Raw genomic sequence first — 18,588 nt, 5'->3', positions numbered from 1 at the left:
CCTGAAAATGATCTTTCGCTTTTCACGTGAGGTAATTCTGCCCTACGATTGGATTTTGGAAAACAATGTGACAGTGAACCAATTCCAATCGGACAATCACATTGCGCATGTCACCACACAGCTTCTATGAGGAGTACAAAGATGGCTGATGGCTGGCTCGAAAGTCCGCGGAGTTAACTTTTCTGCAAATAAAGTAAGTTTCTATCTCATATCATTAAAAAGTTATTCATAATTTTGTAAAGCTTGGTCTTAGCCGTCGTATACAACGGCTAAGACTAAAAAATAACTGTAAACACTGTTAACCAACAAAAGGGGGGGGGGGGGGGGGAATGAAAAAGAAAACATTGTTAGCTAACATACCAGGAGCAAAATGGATAAATATTTACATCTACCAGTGAGAAGACAGAGTCTGGGGCAACCAAAAAAAGAGGAAAGTAGAGGACGATCTTCGTTTGCTCCTCTCCACAGTGCATCCCCACATCAGCCGCCTGTGCGCGTCAAAGACCCAGACTCATTGTTCGCACTAAGCAACAGAGACTAAATATGTATCAAAGTTTAATTAATATAATTTATGTTCAAAATGTGTTAGTTTAATTAAATTGAGACTGATTAAAAACACACAGAGTTGTTTAAATGTTAATAAACAATGTGTAAAATATGACAATTTTATGACAGTTTTTAAAAACACCTTTAAAATGTTTGAAAAGGGTGTAAAACGTGTGAAAGAATAGAAAGTTCTTTAAAAACATGTTTAAAATGTTTACAAAGGCTGTAAAATGTGTAAATGCATAGACAGTTCCTTAAAAACACACAAATATATTTAAAATGTGTTTAAGATGTCTAAAAGAATAAAAAGAAAGACATGAAGATGTTGAAATTGTGTGTATGTGTGCCAGGGGGTGGGGGGGGGCATAGATATACATTTGTTCTCTGAGGGGAGCTCACTCTCCCACGCTTTGAAAAACCCTGTTCTAAGGTGTATTGTACACAGCGAGCAGCTACAATACACTGTGCTACCACTAGTGGGCAGACTATAAATAATATTCTCTAGCTCCAAACCTTGTTGCAAATCCATCACAAAATGTTTTTTTTTTTTTTTTTTCCATTTCATGTCAAGCTCAACATCGTCAAAAAGTTTGGAGAACATCAATTTAGCAGTTTTTGAGTCATTCTGCAAAGAATCCAACAAACGGACATGAATGAAAACAACTTTCATGGTTGAGATAAAAATGTAGAAATATCAAATGTGTATGATGTGTAATGAAGAATATGAGGCTGATCTTAACTCAGCAGCTTCAAACAACTCCAGAGACTTAAACGGACACACTTCGCCAAAGAGCCACAGGGTTTGATAATAATAATGACTTAGGTGGTTGTCGGGAGGATTGCATCCCCAAAAATCATTTCTGCCTCTCCTTTCAGAACAAACCGTTTGGCCTACTGAGGGTTTAAGATAAGACAGTGTGAGCTTATCACAGTCAACGAGCGACAGTAGGGGATTTTCCAGCACGGCCTAGTGTGAAAGCCGGAGTTGAGAGCTGCGGCACGTTCCCAGAGAGGGAACAGGTACAAAGTGCAACTCCAGAGACATGGAGTCCCATCTGAGGAGGTCATTTATTTGTTCGCTGTGAAATGAGGTGAAGATTAATAGCTACACCAGATGTATCTGAGCAAGATATTAGGCAAAGGCTTCGCGTGAATATGACAGCGTCAGCAAAAAAGGTCAGCAGATAGCATGCATCCATTTAACATCATTATGTTCCCATCCCACACTCTGCCCACAGCGTCTGTGACTCACTTTTGTTTTTCAATGATGTACAGTAAGCATTGCATTATGAGCCTCTTGCATCCTTCACACCATAACTCGTGCGTCGCGTTTGAATTCTAATGGATTTGTGTAATTCAAACATCTGCGTGTCAGAGCTTTCCTCATTACTTCTGCTTTAATGTGATATATATATGCTTTCAAAAGGCCACACTCTCACCATCCATCATCAGCAGGCAAGGTTGTTCAAGCTGTTCTGATCACAGCAGTCAAAGCCACTGCTTCACAAGGAGAAAAGTGCTGTGTGCGACTGATTGGATGATGCACTGGAGATAAATTCACTGCATGTTTTAGCTTTTTGATTATTTCACAAGTAGGGTCCTTTCTTGATGTGGAATAATTTGACAAATTAAAAAAAATTCTTCTTCAGATAATTGTTTTGTAATGTGGCTTTGCAAATTTAGTTTTTCTTTGTCTGTTGCATTTTTCATGTCATTCCAGAAGATTTTGCCATGAAAAGAGTTGCAGCAACAGCACCTCCGTGATGAAGTCTCACAGGACATGTTGTAACATGCCCAGCTCGTCAACCATTCGGAAGATTCAGACGGCTTTCAGTGGCTTTTCAGTCGTGTGACTATCCGAGAAATTGTGGACAAGCTGGACATGTCAGGGCATGTCCTGTGAGGCTTCATCACGGAGGCACTGTTGCTGCGCCATCAGCTTTGTGCCGATGAATTTCGCCGCCACTCTTTTCATGGCAAAATCTTCTTTCACAGTGGAATGTGCTGAAAAAGTGCTGATGTCCACCTCTTCCGCAATTTCTCCGATAATCACACGACAGTCCCACATCACCACAGCGTTCACTTGAAAATATCAGGCCGAAATGATCCGGTCGTTTCAGTGTGTTCATGCCGATTGGAGCGTGGCGCGCTCTCCACCGTTGTGCGGCCGTCTTTAAACCGGTTGTGCCGCTCCTTAATCTGTGTGATGCCCAGAGGATCGTCACCGAAAGCCGTCTGAATAATCCGAATGGTTTCCACCTGGCTATTGCTCAGTTTGTGGCAAAATTTGATGCAGTCTCGCTGCTCCAGTCGTTCCGCCATTTCCTTGCAAAGAAAAAAAAGACGAGAGACTCCACCCATCCTCACACAAAGGCTGCTTACAAGCAAATGACGCAATTGACAGGTGTGAAAAAAATCACGCATGCCCACGAAGGTTCAAGGTTGGCTCATGCAAGCACACGTGATTCAAATCCATCAGGTTTTTGCAAAAAATAAAAAGGTCGGATACTTTTCTAACAGACCTCATATGCTACAATCTATAGATTTTGGGGGTTAGATTAAACACCTTCAGAAACACTTTTTCATCACAATAAGATATTAATTTAAATTGTGCCATTTTGCCAATATCCTCATAGACCACTCGCAGTCACTCACAGACTGCAGACTAATACTTCAACAGATCATAGCCAAATTTATTGGCTGTGATCATAATAAAGCACTTTATTTATCAACTCATATCTCATAAACACTACGAATAAAGAAACCAGCTGAAGCTTGGGGAATGGCTGTTTTATTAGAGGGGACGTATTTGCCAGCATTGTTCTGTTAGGGAATATTTCTGTTGATCTTATTGTTCGGGAAGCTTATTGTGAAATAAAATGCCTGTTGCACATGCACATGGATATTTGTAGGATTATGCACATAATATCATGCATAACATTTGGTAAAATATCATACAGCTTCATGAAAATATAAAAAATAGCATTAAAGTGGTATAAGGATGATGACTGAGTCTTCCACACTTGTTGAATGAAGGTAGTTTTTCATAAGTGGCACTTTTACTCTGCCCTCAAATCACCCATCCTCCCCATGTGCAAAATGCTTATTTTATTGTCTTTTGTCCTTCAGATGAAGGTAAACTGCTGACTCCTGTCTTGACATTCTGTCTCTTCAGTTGTATTATGGCTTCTCCGGTGGAGAGGTGTGAACACTTCACACGACAGACCATTGTTCTGTGGTCAGGTAACAGTTTGAACTACAGTAAAATAACAGTGCAACAGTGTTTAAATTAAACTCCAAAATAATGCATGCAAATTTTAATACATACAGTGTGATCCTCCATGTGCAGATCCCATGCAGTGCAACACTAACGAGGAAGGTTATTTCCATTTGGAGCTTCTTCTTCTGCTCACTATTTTTACACTGACAGTGCAAATGGCCACACATTTTCTAAGTGTCCAGCAACCGGTGTTGGATGTTTGTGTGTGTCACCTAGAATTTGGCCGAGACCTGTCACAAGAGGGATTGCATGGGCTCTTACAGGGCACTCTCCGTTTTTCAGCCACTGGTGTGCGCAAATAGTTGTAGCAGCAGGTGTATGAGGCGTTGGAGGCAGCTCCAGTTTTTCCCGAATGGCATGCAATTCCTCCTTCGTGCACTAGTTGGCTTCAATCATGTTATGTGTGAAGGGGCCCTAAACTGTGTGCTCAGTGACATTGGTGGGAAACTGTCATCATTAAATTAAACAAAGGTTTGTCACAATTCTAGACAGTGACCTTCCAGAATACATATCCATGAAAGTGAGAATGGGGCTTTCAAAGTAAGATAACCATAAGACTGTGACTTGACTGAAATCAAACAAGAACATGTCTAGATTGAATGCTATCAGGCAAAATGGAGCCCAAATGTGATGCCCTTGTAGTTGAGGCAAGAAAAATTCAGTTGCCAGTAGGAACCAGAAGGATGTGGATAAGCATCAGAGGCTGACAAACTCTTTGTTCAAGCAGTACTTATGTTTTTCATTCCTAATTTGTTTTCTCTCGTCATGAAACACAGTACATACTTGAGCAGTGAGCTATTTGATGTACCATCATGTAGTTTGTTTGTTCCGATGTATATCTCTGTAATGATGGATCCAATAAGGAAAACATCTGTCAGCTGTGTCGTGGGAGCACATTTGTATCCCAGGTGATGAACATAGTTTCAGATGGTTCCAGGCTCTTGTCTGGCTGCTTTCTCTCCTTTTCTTGTCCGGTTTTCTTTCTCTATTATTTCTCTTTCCCTTCAATTTAGGCACTGCTGGTATAGATCCATACATTACAAAAGCACAGTGACATAATGAATTAAATTTACTTCTCGTTTGCTTTTTTGTTCTCGTCATTTTCTTCTGACAGACCTTTGGGCAATGAAAACTGAAGATGATGCTAAAGAGGAGGTGATGCAAGCACATGTGTGCCTATAGACACAACCGTCTCTGCATTTCGAGAGTCTGATTATCATAATTTCACAGTTACTGCAAATCATATTTACTAATCACATTTTTGACAAAGCTGTTCTCTTTCTGCTGTTATTCTGTCCAGGGAGTTTGGGAGATGGAAGGTGAACAACTTAGCAGTGGAAAGGAGAGACTTCCTGGCATCTCCGTTACCTCTGACTCCTGACTTCATCCGGAACATTCGACTCCTGGGCCGCAGACCCATCACCCAGATGATCACTGACAATCTGATCAGAAAGTATGGCACTCACTTTCTGATGTCAGCTACACTAGGAGGTAAAGGCGAAACAAAAGCTACTTCATGAAGTCAGTACACTGATTAATGTCCAACTGTGACTGCTTCGGATGATTTTGTTGCAGATGTCCTGTTGAATTTGACAAACTAGAAAATATGAGGCTCAAGGTTTGCAGGAACAAGAGACAAAATGTGTAATATACAATATACCACATTATGTGGAACACAGTTCACGTGGGTCACATGACATTCAGATCACCGCAGCGTCTTATGATCTGACAGTCCGTTTCACCTGGGGTAGCCTGTCAGTGTGCGCAGCGTGCGTGTGCTGACTGCAGCGCATTACAACAGTGATATATGTTTTTATGTATGTCCACATGATGACAGCAAGCAGACACACGCACGTCACAGTGGATAGTTGTTAGTTCATGTATGTCCAAACATGGTATGTGTTCCCCATCTGTGACGTCCAGAACCACAGATCTCCGCAGCTGATCCTGTCAGTGGCCACACCCCTGTCAGTTCAGCACACACACCAGCATGTCACTGTGTCTGTTTGCAAAGCCATGCTTGTGGGGTACTTAGACAAATTTCACATCCAACTCGACAGTGATTGTCTGCTGACTGTTGTCATGTTAAAAGTGTGAAGGGCCACACATTTTCTCAGTGCCATGTGAGCGGTGTTAGATGTTCATGTGTGTCACCTGGAATTTGGCCGACACCTGCTGCAAAAGGGTTGATGGCCTCTCACAGTGTGCCCTGTGTCTTTCAGCTGCTGGTGTGCACAAATATTTGTAGCAACAGGTGTACAGGGTGTTAAAGGTAGATACGATTTTACACGTATTTCATACAATTCCTGCTTCATGCGCACTTCATGTGCAATTTCACCAAATTTGCACTATGTGTGAAGGGGCCATAAGGGAAAGAGTAATAGAAGCTAGGCTTACAAAATAGGTGAAGATCTGTAAGCAACAATATTGTTTCATGCCAAGAAAGAGCACTACAGATGCAGTGTTTGCTCTGAGAGTGCTGAAGGAGAAGTTTGGAAAACATCAGAAGGAGTTGTCTTGTGTGTTTGTGGATTTAGAGAAAGCTTATGATAGGGTGCCAAGAGAAGAGCTGTGGTATTGTATGAGGAAGTCTAGAGTGGTAGAGAAGTATGTGAGGGTAGTGCAGGATATGTACAAGGACAGTGTGACTGCAATGAGATGCACAGTAGGGATGACAGATTTATTCAAAGTGATGGTGGGATTACATCAAAGATCAACTCAGTCCTTTCTTGTTTGCAATGGTGATGGACAGGTTGAGGGATGAGATCAAACAAGAGACTCCATGTACTATCATGTATGCTGATGACATTATGATCTGTAGTGATGGAGTATGCTGTGGAGAATTGGGGAATGAAAGTCAGGAGCAAGACTGAGTATGTGTGTGAATGAGAGGGTTACCTTTGGGTCAACTGTCCAGAGTAAGGGAGAGTGTGGTAGAGAGAGAAATAAGTGACTGCAGACAGGGTGGAGTGGGTGGAGAAAGGTGGCAGGAGTGATTTGTGACAGAAGAAAATCTGCCAGAGTGAAGGGGAACGTTTACAAGACAGTAGTGAGACCAACTACTACTACTATACAGCTGAGAGATGGTGATGCCAACAATACAGGAGGTCAAGCTGGAGGTGGCAGAGCTGAAGCTGCTGTGATTTTCTTTGGGTGTGATGAGGATGGGCAGGATTACGAATAAACATATCAGATGGACAGCACAGGTAGGACAGTTTGGAAACATCACAAAAGTGAGATTGACATGGTTTGAACATGTGCAGAGGAAGGACCAGGGTATATATAGAGAAGAATGCCAAGGATGGAGCCACCAAGCAGGAGACGTGATGGGGGGAGGGAGGAGGTTTATGGATGTGCTGAGGGAGGACATGCAGGTGGTTGGTGTGACAGAGGAAGATGCCAACAGGGTGAGAGGGACATGGCTGACCTGCTGTGGTGACCCCGAATGGGAGAAGCTGAAAGAAGAAGAAACTGGTGTGTGTATAAATTACAACAGGATGTTGAATATCTTTGGAGAAACCTGGAAAAATATATATATTTTTATATTTACCAATAACAGCAGCACATTTGAATCAACACAAGCGGCTAAAACAACATATTTTTCATTTGAGTGTAACTTTAAGTGTCTTTATTTTGATTTACATGGACCTTTACACATTCACTAATTGAACCCATTGGAATTACACTTGCCTCCGAGCACAAACCACTAACTGGTATTTTCTCCTCTAATTATACACTTGGGGATGAATTCTTGCTCAGTTGATGAAGGCTATAGAAGAGTATACATCTCGTTTTGTCAAAAGTCTTTAGAATTTGCTTCTTCTGGCTTTGCATATGGAAAATAGATGGACATGGCACAATAATTCAGTCACAGTATGTGAATAACATATCACGAGGCTCCTCCGAATAATATGCTACTGGCAGCACTGAAATAGGTCTTCAAAAATGAATGAATACACAAAAAAGCCTGTGTACTTTAAACGCAGCACTCCTCGTCTCGATCACCGCTGTTCTGGCTTTCCTGCAGTGAGACAAATGGACAAGTGTTAATGGACTTTGCAATGAAGGAAGAAACAAGAAAAACAACAACAACAACAAAAGATGCTGCAGACATCCAGGCAAGCCTTGCAAAAAAGATTTTAATGTTCAAGAATCACACTTAGTCAGTTACTTTAGATGTGACTCGTGACTTGGAAAATGTCGCCATTGTGAGTGACTTCATGGAACAAAAGCTAACAGTTGCCCGAGCTGATGTAGCACCGTACTTTGGCCTTTGTCCAGTACTTAGCGGTATGAAGAGAGAAGAATGAAGAGTTTGCCTTGGGTTTTTGCCAGAGATATGCCTCTGTGGTTCTGAATGAATTGCCTCTGTGTTCAGAAACATATGGACTTAATGAATTCAATAAATAGATTGTGATATTAAGAGGGCGCCCTTCAGCAGCTGAGCAAGAACGCCAGTGAGCTACAAAGTGGATCTGGAGCATTAACGGCAAATTATGATGAGGAATTTATTGTGAACTCTCAAAGCAAGGAGGTGGCCCATGGCCACAGGACTTATGAACTGATGATAGTTATAGTCAGCGGCTACATTATAAGGTGATGTGTCAAGTAACGAGATAATCCTTTAAGACCCTTATCATAGTCTTGATCAAGGAACATTGTGCAAATAAGGTAGGTTGAGTAGCCAAAAACGGATTACTGGCAAATTACAATGGACCTGACAGTGCAAAAAGTACAATGAAACAAAATTGTTCATGTGGCACAAAATCAAGTAAGTTATGGGAAGAAGATTTGGAAGGACAACAATTCTGCCACTATCCAGTAAACTGTTGGAGTATAAAGGGCATTGAGGAAATGAAGGAGGCAAGAGAGCTTCAAAGTACCAAACTCCTTTCTGCATAACATCTGCAGCCACATAGAAACTGTGACACCTGCAAGCAGTTTGCCCCAAATATGTAAAATTAACATTATCCAAGTGTATACATCAAATATCTTGTGGTGGAATTCCCCAAAATAAAAAGTACTTCAACTACACTATATTTAAGATTTTTTTTTTAATTAAAAAAAAAATTAACACACACACACATATATATATATATATATATAAATAAATTCTTCCAGATAGCAATATACGAGGTCCATTAGAAAAGTATCCGACCTTATTATTTTTTCAAAAACCATATGGATTTGAATCACGTGTGATTGCGTCAGCCAAGCTTGAACCTTCGTGCGCATGCGTGAGTTTTTTCACGCATGTCAGTTGTGTCATTCGCCTGTGAGCAGGCTTTGAGTGAGGAGTGGTCCACCCCTCTCGTCATTTTTTTCATTGTTTAGGAATAGCTCAGAGACTGCCACTTTGCTTGATCAAAATTTTTTCAGAAACTGTGAGGGACATCAAAGTGGACACCATTTGAGAAATTCAGATGGTTTTTGGTGAAAATTTTATGAGCTTCAAAGAGATTACGGAGTGTTACTGTCGCTTTAAGGGCGGCCCAGAGCGACTGGTGGTGTGCCGCGCTCCGAAACCGCCATCGACAGGCTGAGTGACCATTTCATTTGTAAACGGATGGCTGTATGGATCCGTGACCATCGTGTGCCATTTCTCTGGTTATCACAAGAGCTGGACATCAACCATTTTCCGGCAGATTTCACTTTTAACAATAGATTTTGTCATGGAAAGCTGAGCGGAGGCTTCGCGCATCACGATGGATTTGCTACTGGAGCGAGACAAAACCACCTCCATTTTGGTCTGACAGGACAGCTTTGAGATGGCGTTCAGACAGCTGTCGGTGGTTTTTCCATCGAGTGATTATCCGAGAAATTGTGGATGTGCCTGGACATGCCAGAACATGTCCTGTGAGGCTTCATCACGACATTGCTTTGCGCCATGCGGAACTGCCGCGACGCGCGGAATTCCTCCGCACGTCTGTCTCAATGTACCGAAAAAGTACTGATGTCCATGTCTTTTCACAATTCCTGTGCTAGCCAGATGACATCCTGGATAAAACACAGCGTTCAGTTTGGAAATGAACGGCACATTCCACTGTTACAGGAGTTTTTGTCATGGAAAGAGGAGCGGAGGCTTCGCGCGTCGTGGTGGTGCCGCATGGCGCAAAGCTACGCTGTGATGAAGCCTCACAGGACATGTTCTGGCATGTCCAGGCACATCCACAATTTCTCAGATAATCACTCGATGGAAAAACCACCGACAGCTGTCTGAACGCCATCTCAAAGCCATCCTGTGAGACCAAAACGGAGGTGGTTTTGTCTCGCTCCAGTAGCGAATCCATTGTGATGCGCGAAGCCTCCGCTCGGCTTTCCATGACAAAATCTCTTGTTAAAAGTGAAATCTGCCGGAAAATGGTTGATGTCCAGCTCTTGTGATAACCAGAGAAATTGCACACGATGGTCACGGATCCATACAGCCATCCGTTTAGAAATGAAATGGTTGCTCAGCCTGTCAATGGCGGCTTCGGAGCGCGGCGCACCACCAGCCGCTCTGGGCCATCCTTAAAGCGACAGTAACACTCCGTAATCTCTTTGAAGCCCATAAAATTTTCACCAAAAACCATCTGAATTTCTCGAATGGTGTCCATTTTTTCGTTTCTGAAAACATTTTGATCAAGCAAAGCGGCAGTCTCTGAGCTATTCCTAAACAATGAAAAAAACGACGAGAGGGGTGGACCACTCCTCACTCAAAGCCTGCTCACAGGTGAATGACGCAACCGACAGGCGTGAAAAAACTCACGCATGTGCACGAAGGTTCAAGCTTGGCTGACGCAATCACACGTGATTCAAATCCATATGGTTTTTGAAAAAAATAATAAGGTCGGATACTTTTCTAATAGACCTCGTATGACTATTTTTGTAAGATTCGTTAGTCATAGTATTTATGAAATATAAGTTGATAAATAAGATACACATTATTATGAGCACAACCAAAAAATTTAGCTATAATCTGTTGAATCATTCATCTTTCCTGGGAGCAATTTTTGGGAAATTATTGGATTGTATCTCCAAGATGGTTTGGGAACACCTCAGAATCCCCTGGGAAAAGTAACAGGACTTGCTTGAGGATGGGGAAGTATTGGTTGACCGTGACCTTGAGCCAGACATGAGGCAGAAAATGAATGAGTTATTGAATGAATTGATGGAATTACTGTGTTTTTACCTTTTACACAGAATTTCATGCATTAAAGGCAGACAAAATAAAAAGAATATGTATAGTATCTTATACAAAATACTGTACAGTAATTATAATAAAATAGGCAATTTAATTTCACCTTACCTGTACAGAAGAGACCATAAGAACATCAGGTAACTGAACTTCGAAACTCTGGTCGGATTTAGTGTTGTACTAATAGCATTAGCACTTTAGCAGCTGTCAGTAGCTTCACCCATTAGCTCCACTTAATGTATGATTATTATGCAGGTCATAACTTTTAATGTCCACAACAAAGTAAACCATTAGGAGAACCACTGTGCAGTCCCCCAAAATCTGATGTAATAAAGATGAACTTTTTTGCTTCTTCTTGTTTTGAGATTTTTGGCGGATTGCAACCCAAAATAATGCATTACCAGTCACCTACTGCGGCAGAGTCAAGACTTTGTTCAAAAAGTGATGCATTTTTCATTCAAAAAATATGTTGTTAAACCAAGTCGTTTGTAAACAAAAGCGATTGACTGCCTCTATTATGAGCTACTGGATTTACACTCAACAAAAATATAAACGCAACACTTTTGGTTTTGCTCCCATTTTGTATGAGATGAACTCAAAGATCTAAAACTTTTTCCACATACACAATATCACCATTTCCCTCAAATATTGTTCACAAACCAGTCTAAACCTGTGATAGTGAGTACTTCTCCTTTGCTGAGATAATCCATCCCACCTCACAGGTGTGCCATATCAAGATGCTGATTAGACACCATGATTAGTGCACAGGTGTGCCTTAGACTGCCCACAATAAAAGGCCACTCTGAAAGGTGCAGTTTTGTTTTATTGGGGGGGGGGATACCAGTCAGTATCTGGTGTGATCACCATTTCGCCGGTCCAGAGCATCCCAAACATGCTCAATGGGTGACATGTCTGCTGAGTATGCCGGCCATGCAAGAACTGGGACATTTTCAGCTTCCAAGAATTGTGTACAGATCCTTGCAACATGGGGCCGTGCATTATCCTGCTGCAACATGAGGTGATGTTCTTGGATGCACAACAATGCGCCTCAGGATCTCGTCACGGTATCTCTGTGCATTCAAAATGCCATCAATAAAATGCACCTGTGTTCTTCATCCATAACAGACGCCTGCCCATACCATAACCCCACCGCCACCATGGGCCACTCAATCCACAACACTGACATCAGAAAACCGCTCACCCACACAACGCCACACACGCTGTCTGCCATCTGCCCTGAACACTGTGAACCGGGATTCATCCGTGAAGAGAACACCTCTCCAACGTGCCAAACACCAGCGAATGTGAGCATTTGCCCACTCAAGTCGGTTACGACGACGAACTGGAGTCAGGTCGAGACCCCGATGAGGACGACGAGCATGCAGATGAGCTTCCCTGAGACGGTTTCTGACAGTTTGTGCAGAAATTCTTTGGTTATGCAAACTGATTGTTTCAGCAGCTGTCCGAGTGGCTGGTCTCAGACGATCTTGGAGGTGAACATGCTGGATGTGGAGGTCCTGGGCTGGTGTGGTTACACGTGGTCTGCGGTTGTGAGGGTGGTTGGATGTACTGCCAAATTCTCTGAAACGCCTTTGGAGACGGCTTATGGTAGAGAAATGAACATTCAATACACGTGTAACAGCTCTGGTTGACATTTCTGCTGTCAGCATGCCAGTTGCACGCTCCCTCAAATCTTGCGACATCTGTGGCATTGTGCTGTGTGATAAAACTGCATCTTTCAGAGTGGCCTTTTAATTGTGGGCAGTCTAAGGCACACCTGTGCACTAATCATGGTGTCTAATCAGCATCTTGATATGGCACACCTGTGAGGTGGGATGGATTATCTCAGCAAAGGAGAAGTGCTCACTATCACAGATTTAGACTGGTTTGTGAACAATATTTGAGGGAAATGGTGATATTGTGTATGTGGAAAAAGTTTTAGATCTTTGAGTTCATCTCATACAAAATGGGAGCAAAACCAAAAGTGTTGCGTTTATATTTTTGTTGAGTGTATGATGTGCTTAAGAAACATACTCAATACTTGCTGTACATCTACATGCAAATTTTCCACTGCCTAAAATATAACAATCTGTGTGGTTTTGAGTTTTTTGCAGAACTAACTAAGTTGCTAACTAATGTATAACAGATGCACAGACTTGAGCCTTAAAGAATTATGGTCTCAGTGGGAGACCGTTTTTCAGGGTTCAGTACTAAGGTACAGGAATACAATGTATGGACCTTAAAAAACACTTTACCTAAGTTTCTGGGAGCACTGTGCAGACAAAATATATATAAAAAAATTGTTGATAAGAATATGAAGATATTAAAATTCACCAATAGGTAGCGATGATGCTCCACCTGATTGCAGTTTGCCATTGAAAAAGTAGAGGATCATTGTGCACAAAAAGTGTATCACCAGTTGCATTACAGAGTCTGTTCTGGTTGTTACAGGAGGCAGAGTGATTTAGTTTGATGCCAAAACCTGATAAATTACAGAGGTAGCTAGTAGGGCACGGTAGCACGTTGAATTGAGATAGAAAAAATGCGATGATGTGCATCATGAAGTGGAAAAATGGATCACAATATGAGGTTAATTTAAACTTGGCTTTCAGAAAATTACACAATTCTTCTTTCTCTACACCATTTTCCTCATAACTTTAGTAAATGTGTCCCAAGCTTGAGTTGCACAGTGTGTTGCTGAGATACAATTTTCCACTCAGTCCCAATCAGTGAATAAATCCTCCAACACTTTTGACAACCTACTCTGCCAAGTTTGCTATAAGGCCTCAACAAATCAATATTTTGTTATTTCCACCCAAATGGTCATGCATATCCAAGGGCGTAGGTTTGGTCTCAGCTTTGGTAGGGACAATACCACACCCCCCCGGCCCCCCTGCTCACCACCATCACCCCCTAACCCACTCATACCATTAGACGCACAAGTACAGCATAATACATAACATATGACGACATAATGCTGAATAATTTAACACTTTATTTACAATATTAAGTCAATCAATCAATCAACTTTTTTCTTATATAGCACCAAATCACAACAAACAGTTGCCCCAAGGCGCTCCACATTGCAAGGCAAGGCCATACAATAATTATGAAAAACCCCAACGGTCAAAACGACCCCCTATGAGCAAGCACTTGGCCACAGTGGGAAGGAAAAACTCCCTTTTAACAGGAAGAAACCTCCAGCAGAACCAGGCTCAGGGAGGGGCAGTCTTCTGCTGAGACTGGTTGGGGCTGAGGGAAAGAACCAGGAAAAAGAGATCGATCACTAATGATTAAATGCAGAGTGATGCATACGGAGCAAAAAGAGAAAGAAACAGTGCATCATGGGAACCCCCCCACAGTCTACGTCTAAAGCAACATAACCAAGGGATGGTCCAGGGTCACCCGATCCAGCCCTAACTATAAGCCTTAGCGAAAAGGAAAGTTTTAAGCCTAATCTTAAAAGCAGAGAGGGTATCTGTCTCCCTGATCTGAATTGGGAGCTGGTTCCACAGGAGAGGAGCCTGAAAGCTGAAGGCTCTGCCTCCCATTCTACTCTTACAAACCCTAGGAACTACAAGTAAGCCCGCAGTCTGAGAGCGAAGCGCTCTAATGGGGTAATATGGTACTACGAGGTCCCTAAGATAAGATGGGACCTGATTATTCAAAACCTTATAAGTAAGAAGAAGAATTTTAAATTCTATTCTAGCATTAACAGGAAGCCAATGAAGGGAGGCCAACACGGGTGAGATATGCTCTCTCCTGCTAGTCCCCGTCAGTACTCTAGCTGCAGCATTCTGAACCAACTGAAGGCTTTTTAGGGAACTTTTAGGACAACCTGATAATAATGAATTACAATAGTCCAGCCTAGAGGAAATAAATGCATGAATTAATTTTTCAGCATCACTCTGAGACAAGACCTTTCTGATTTTAGAGATATTGCGTAAATGCAAAAAGGCAGTCCTACATATTTGTTTAATATGCGCTTTGAATGACATATCCTGATCAAAAATAACTCCAAGATTTCTCACAGTATTACTAGAGATCAGGGAAATGCCATCCAGAGTAACGATCTGGTTAGACACCATGCTTCTAAGATTTGTGGGGCCAAGTACAATAACTTCAGTTTTATCTGAGTTTAAAGGCAGGAAATTAGAGGTCATCCATGTCTTTATGTCTGTAAGACAATCCTGCAGTTTAGCTAATTGGTGTGTATCCTCTGGCTTCATGGATAGATAAAGCTGGGTATCATCTGCGTAACAATGAAAATTTAAGCAATACCGTCTAATAATACTGCCCAAGGGAAGCATGTATAAAGTGAATAAAATTGGTCCTAGCACAGAACCTTGTGGAACTCCATAATTAACTTTAGTCTGTGAAGAAGATTCCCCATTTACATGAACAAACTGTAATCTATTAGACAAATATGATTCAAACCACCGCAGCGCAATGCCTTTAATACCTATGACATGCTCTAATCTCTGTAATAAAATTTTATGGTCAACAGTATCAAAAGCAGCACTGAGGTCCAACAGAACAAGCACAGAGATAAGTCCACTGTCCGAAGCCATAAGAAGATCATTTGTAACCTTCACTAATGCTGTTTCTGTACTATGATGAATTCTAAAACCTGACTGAAACTCTTCAAATAGACCATTCCTCTGCAGGTGATCAGTTAGCTGTTTTACAACTACCCTCTCAAGAATCTTTGAGAGAAAAGGAAGGTTGGAGATTGGCCTATAATTAGCTAAGATAGCTGGGTCAAGTGATGGCTTTTTAAGTAATGGTTTAATTACTGCCACCTTAAAGGCCTGTGGTACATAACCAACTAACAAAGATAGATTGATCATATTTAAGATTGAAGCATTAAATAATGGTAGGACTTCCTTGAGCAGCCTGGCAGGAATGGGGTCTAATAAGCATGTTGATGGTTTGGATGAAGTAACTAATGAAAATAACTCAGACAGAACAATTGGAGAGAAAGAGTCTAACCAAATACCGGCATCACTGAAAGCAGCCAAAGATAACGATACATCTTTGGGATGGTTATGAGTAATTTTTTCTCTAATAGTCAAAATTTTGTTAGCAAAGAAAGTCATGAAGTCATTACTAGTTAAAGTTAATGGAATACTCAGCTCAATAGAGCTCTGACTCTTTGTCAGCCTGGCTACAGTGCTGAAAAGAAACCTGGGGTTGTTCTTATTTTCTTCAATTAGTGATGAGTAGAAAGATGTCCTAGCTTCACGAAGGGCTTTCTTATAGAGCAACAAACTCTTTTTCCAGGCTAAGTGAAGATCTTCTAAATTAGTGAGACGCCATTTCCTCTCCAACTTACGGGTTATCTGCTTTAAGCTACGAGTTTGTGAGTTATACCACGGAGTCAGACACTTCTGATTTAAAGCTCTCTTTTTCAGAGGAGCTACAGCATCCAAAGTTGTCTTCAATGAGGATGTAAAACTATTGACAAGATACTCTAACTCCCTTACAGAGTTTAGGTAGCTACTCTGCTCTGTGTTGGTATATGACATTAGAGAACATAAAGAAGGAATCATATCCTTAAACCTAGTTACAGCGCTTTCTGAAAGACTTCTAGTGTAATGAAACTTATTCCCCACTGCAGGGTAGTCCATCAGGGTAAATGTAAATGTTATTAAAAAATGATCAGACAAAAGGGAGTTTTCAGGGAATACTGTTAAGTCTTCTATTTCCATACCATAAGTCAGAACAAGATCTAAAATATGATTAAAGTGGTGGGTGGACTCATTTACTTTTTGAGCAAAGCCGATAGAGTCTAATAATAGATTAAATGCAGTGTTGAGGCTGTCATTCTCAGCATCTGTGTGGATGTTAAAATCGCCCACTATAATTATCTTATCTGAGCTAAGCACTAAGTCAGACAAAAGGTCTGAAAATTCACAGAGAAACTCACAGTAACGACCAGGTGGACGATAGATAATAACAAATAAAACTGGTTTTTGGGACTTCCAATTTGAATGGACAAGACTAAGAGACAAGCTTTCAAATGAATTAAAGCTCTGTCTGGGTTTTTGATTAATTAATAAGCTGGAATGGAAGATTGCTGCTAATCCTCCGCCCCGGCCCGTGCTACGAGCATTCTGACAGTTAGTGTGACTCGGGGGTGTTGACTCATTTAAACTAACATATTCATCCTGCTGTAACCAAGTTTCTGTTAGGCAGAATAAATCAATACGTTGATCAATTATTATATCATTTACCAACAGGGACTTAGAAGAAAGAGACCTAATGTTTAATAGACCACATTTAACTGTTTTAGTCTGTGGTGCAATTGAAGGTGCTATATTATTTTTTCTTTTTGAATTTTTATGCTTAAATAGATTTTTGCTAGTTATTGGTGGTCTGGGAGCAGGCACCGTCTCTACGGGGATGGGGTAATAAGGGGATGGCAGGGGGAGAGAAGCTGCAGAGAGGTGTATAAGACCACAGCTCTGCCTCCTGGTCCCAACGCTAGACAGTCACAGTTTGGAGGATCCCAAAAAATTGGCCAGATTTCTAGAAATGAGAGCTGCTCCCTCTAAAGTGGGATGGATGCCGTCTCTCCTAACAAGACCAGGTTTTCCCCAGAAGCTTTGCCAATTATCAATGAAGCTCACCTCATTTTTTGGACACCACTCAGACAGCCAGCAATTCAAGGAGAACATGCGGCTAAACATGTCACTCCCGGTCTGATTGGGGAGGGGCCCAGAGAAAACTACAGAGTCCGACATTGTTTTTGCAAAGTTACACACCGATTCAATGTTAATTTTAGTGACCTCCGATTGGCGTAACCGAGTGTCATTACTGCCGACGTGAATTACAATCTTACCAAATTTACGCTTAGCCTTAGCCAGCAATTTCAAATGTCCTTCGATGTCGCCTGCTCTGGCCCCCGGAAGACAATTGACAATGGTTGCTGGTGTCGCTAACTTCATATTTCTCAAAACAGAGTCGCCAATAACCAGAGTTTGATCCTCGGCGAGTGTATCGTCGAGTGGGGAAAAACGGTTAGAGATGTGAACGGGTTGACGGTGTACACGGGGCTTCTGTTTAGGGCTACGCTTCCTCCTCACAGTCACCCAGTCAGCCTGCCTTCCCGACTGCACGGGGTCTGCCAGGGGGGAACTAACGGCGGCTAAGCTACCTTGGTCCGCACCGACTACAGGGGCCTGGCTAGCTGTAGAATTTTCCACGGTGCGGAGCCGAGCCTCCAATTCGCCCAGCCTGGCCTCCAAAGCTACGAATAAGCTGCACTTATTACAAGTACCGTTACTGCTAAAAGAGGCCGAGGAATAACTAAACATTTCACACCCAGAGCAGAAAAGTGCGGGAGAGACAGGAGAAGCCGCCATGCTAAAACGGCTAAGAGCTAGTAGCTACGCTAAGCTAGTGGATTCCCAAACAGGGAATCCGACACTAGACAGGCTGTGGAGCAGCACAGGTAACGCACAACAGTGCTAAAAAATAAAATAAAATAAAAATAAAAATCCACTGGACAGGCTGTGGAGCAGCACAGGCAACGCACGACAACAGTGCTAAAACAAAATAAAAATCCACTAGACAGGCTGTG

The 18,588-nt window shown here is 41.9% G+C and overlaps 1 protein-coding gene across 2 annotated transcripts in view; it reads left to right on the top strand.

Annotated features, from left to right (window-relative positions):
• Positions 1-18,588, top strand: part of LOC117518329 (BMP/retinoic acid-inducible neural-specific protein 3-like) — a 178,325-nt gene that overhangs the window by 33,434 nt on the left and 126,303 nt on the right. For both annotated transcript variants that reach the window (XM_034179433.1, XM_034179432.1), the window contains exon 2: positions 5,127-5,317. In XM_034179433.1, the coding sequence (XP_034035324.1) occupies positions 5,127-5,317 (191 nt within the window). The remainder of the gene's footprint in view (positions 1-5,126; positions 5,318-18,588) is intronic.

Source organism: Thalassophryne amazonica, chromosome 10 (genome assembly GCF_902500255.1).
Source record: "Thalassophryne amazonica chromosome 10, fThaAma1.1, whole genome shotgun sequence".
NCBI lineage: Eukaryota > Metazoa > Chordata > Actinopteri > Batrachoidiformes > Batrachoididae > Thalassophryne > Thalassophryne amazonica.
The sequence above is the reverse complement of the archived record's forward strand: the minus strand, read 5'-3'. Positions and strand labels throughout refer to the sequence as shown.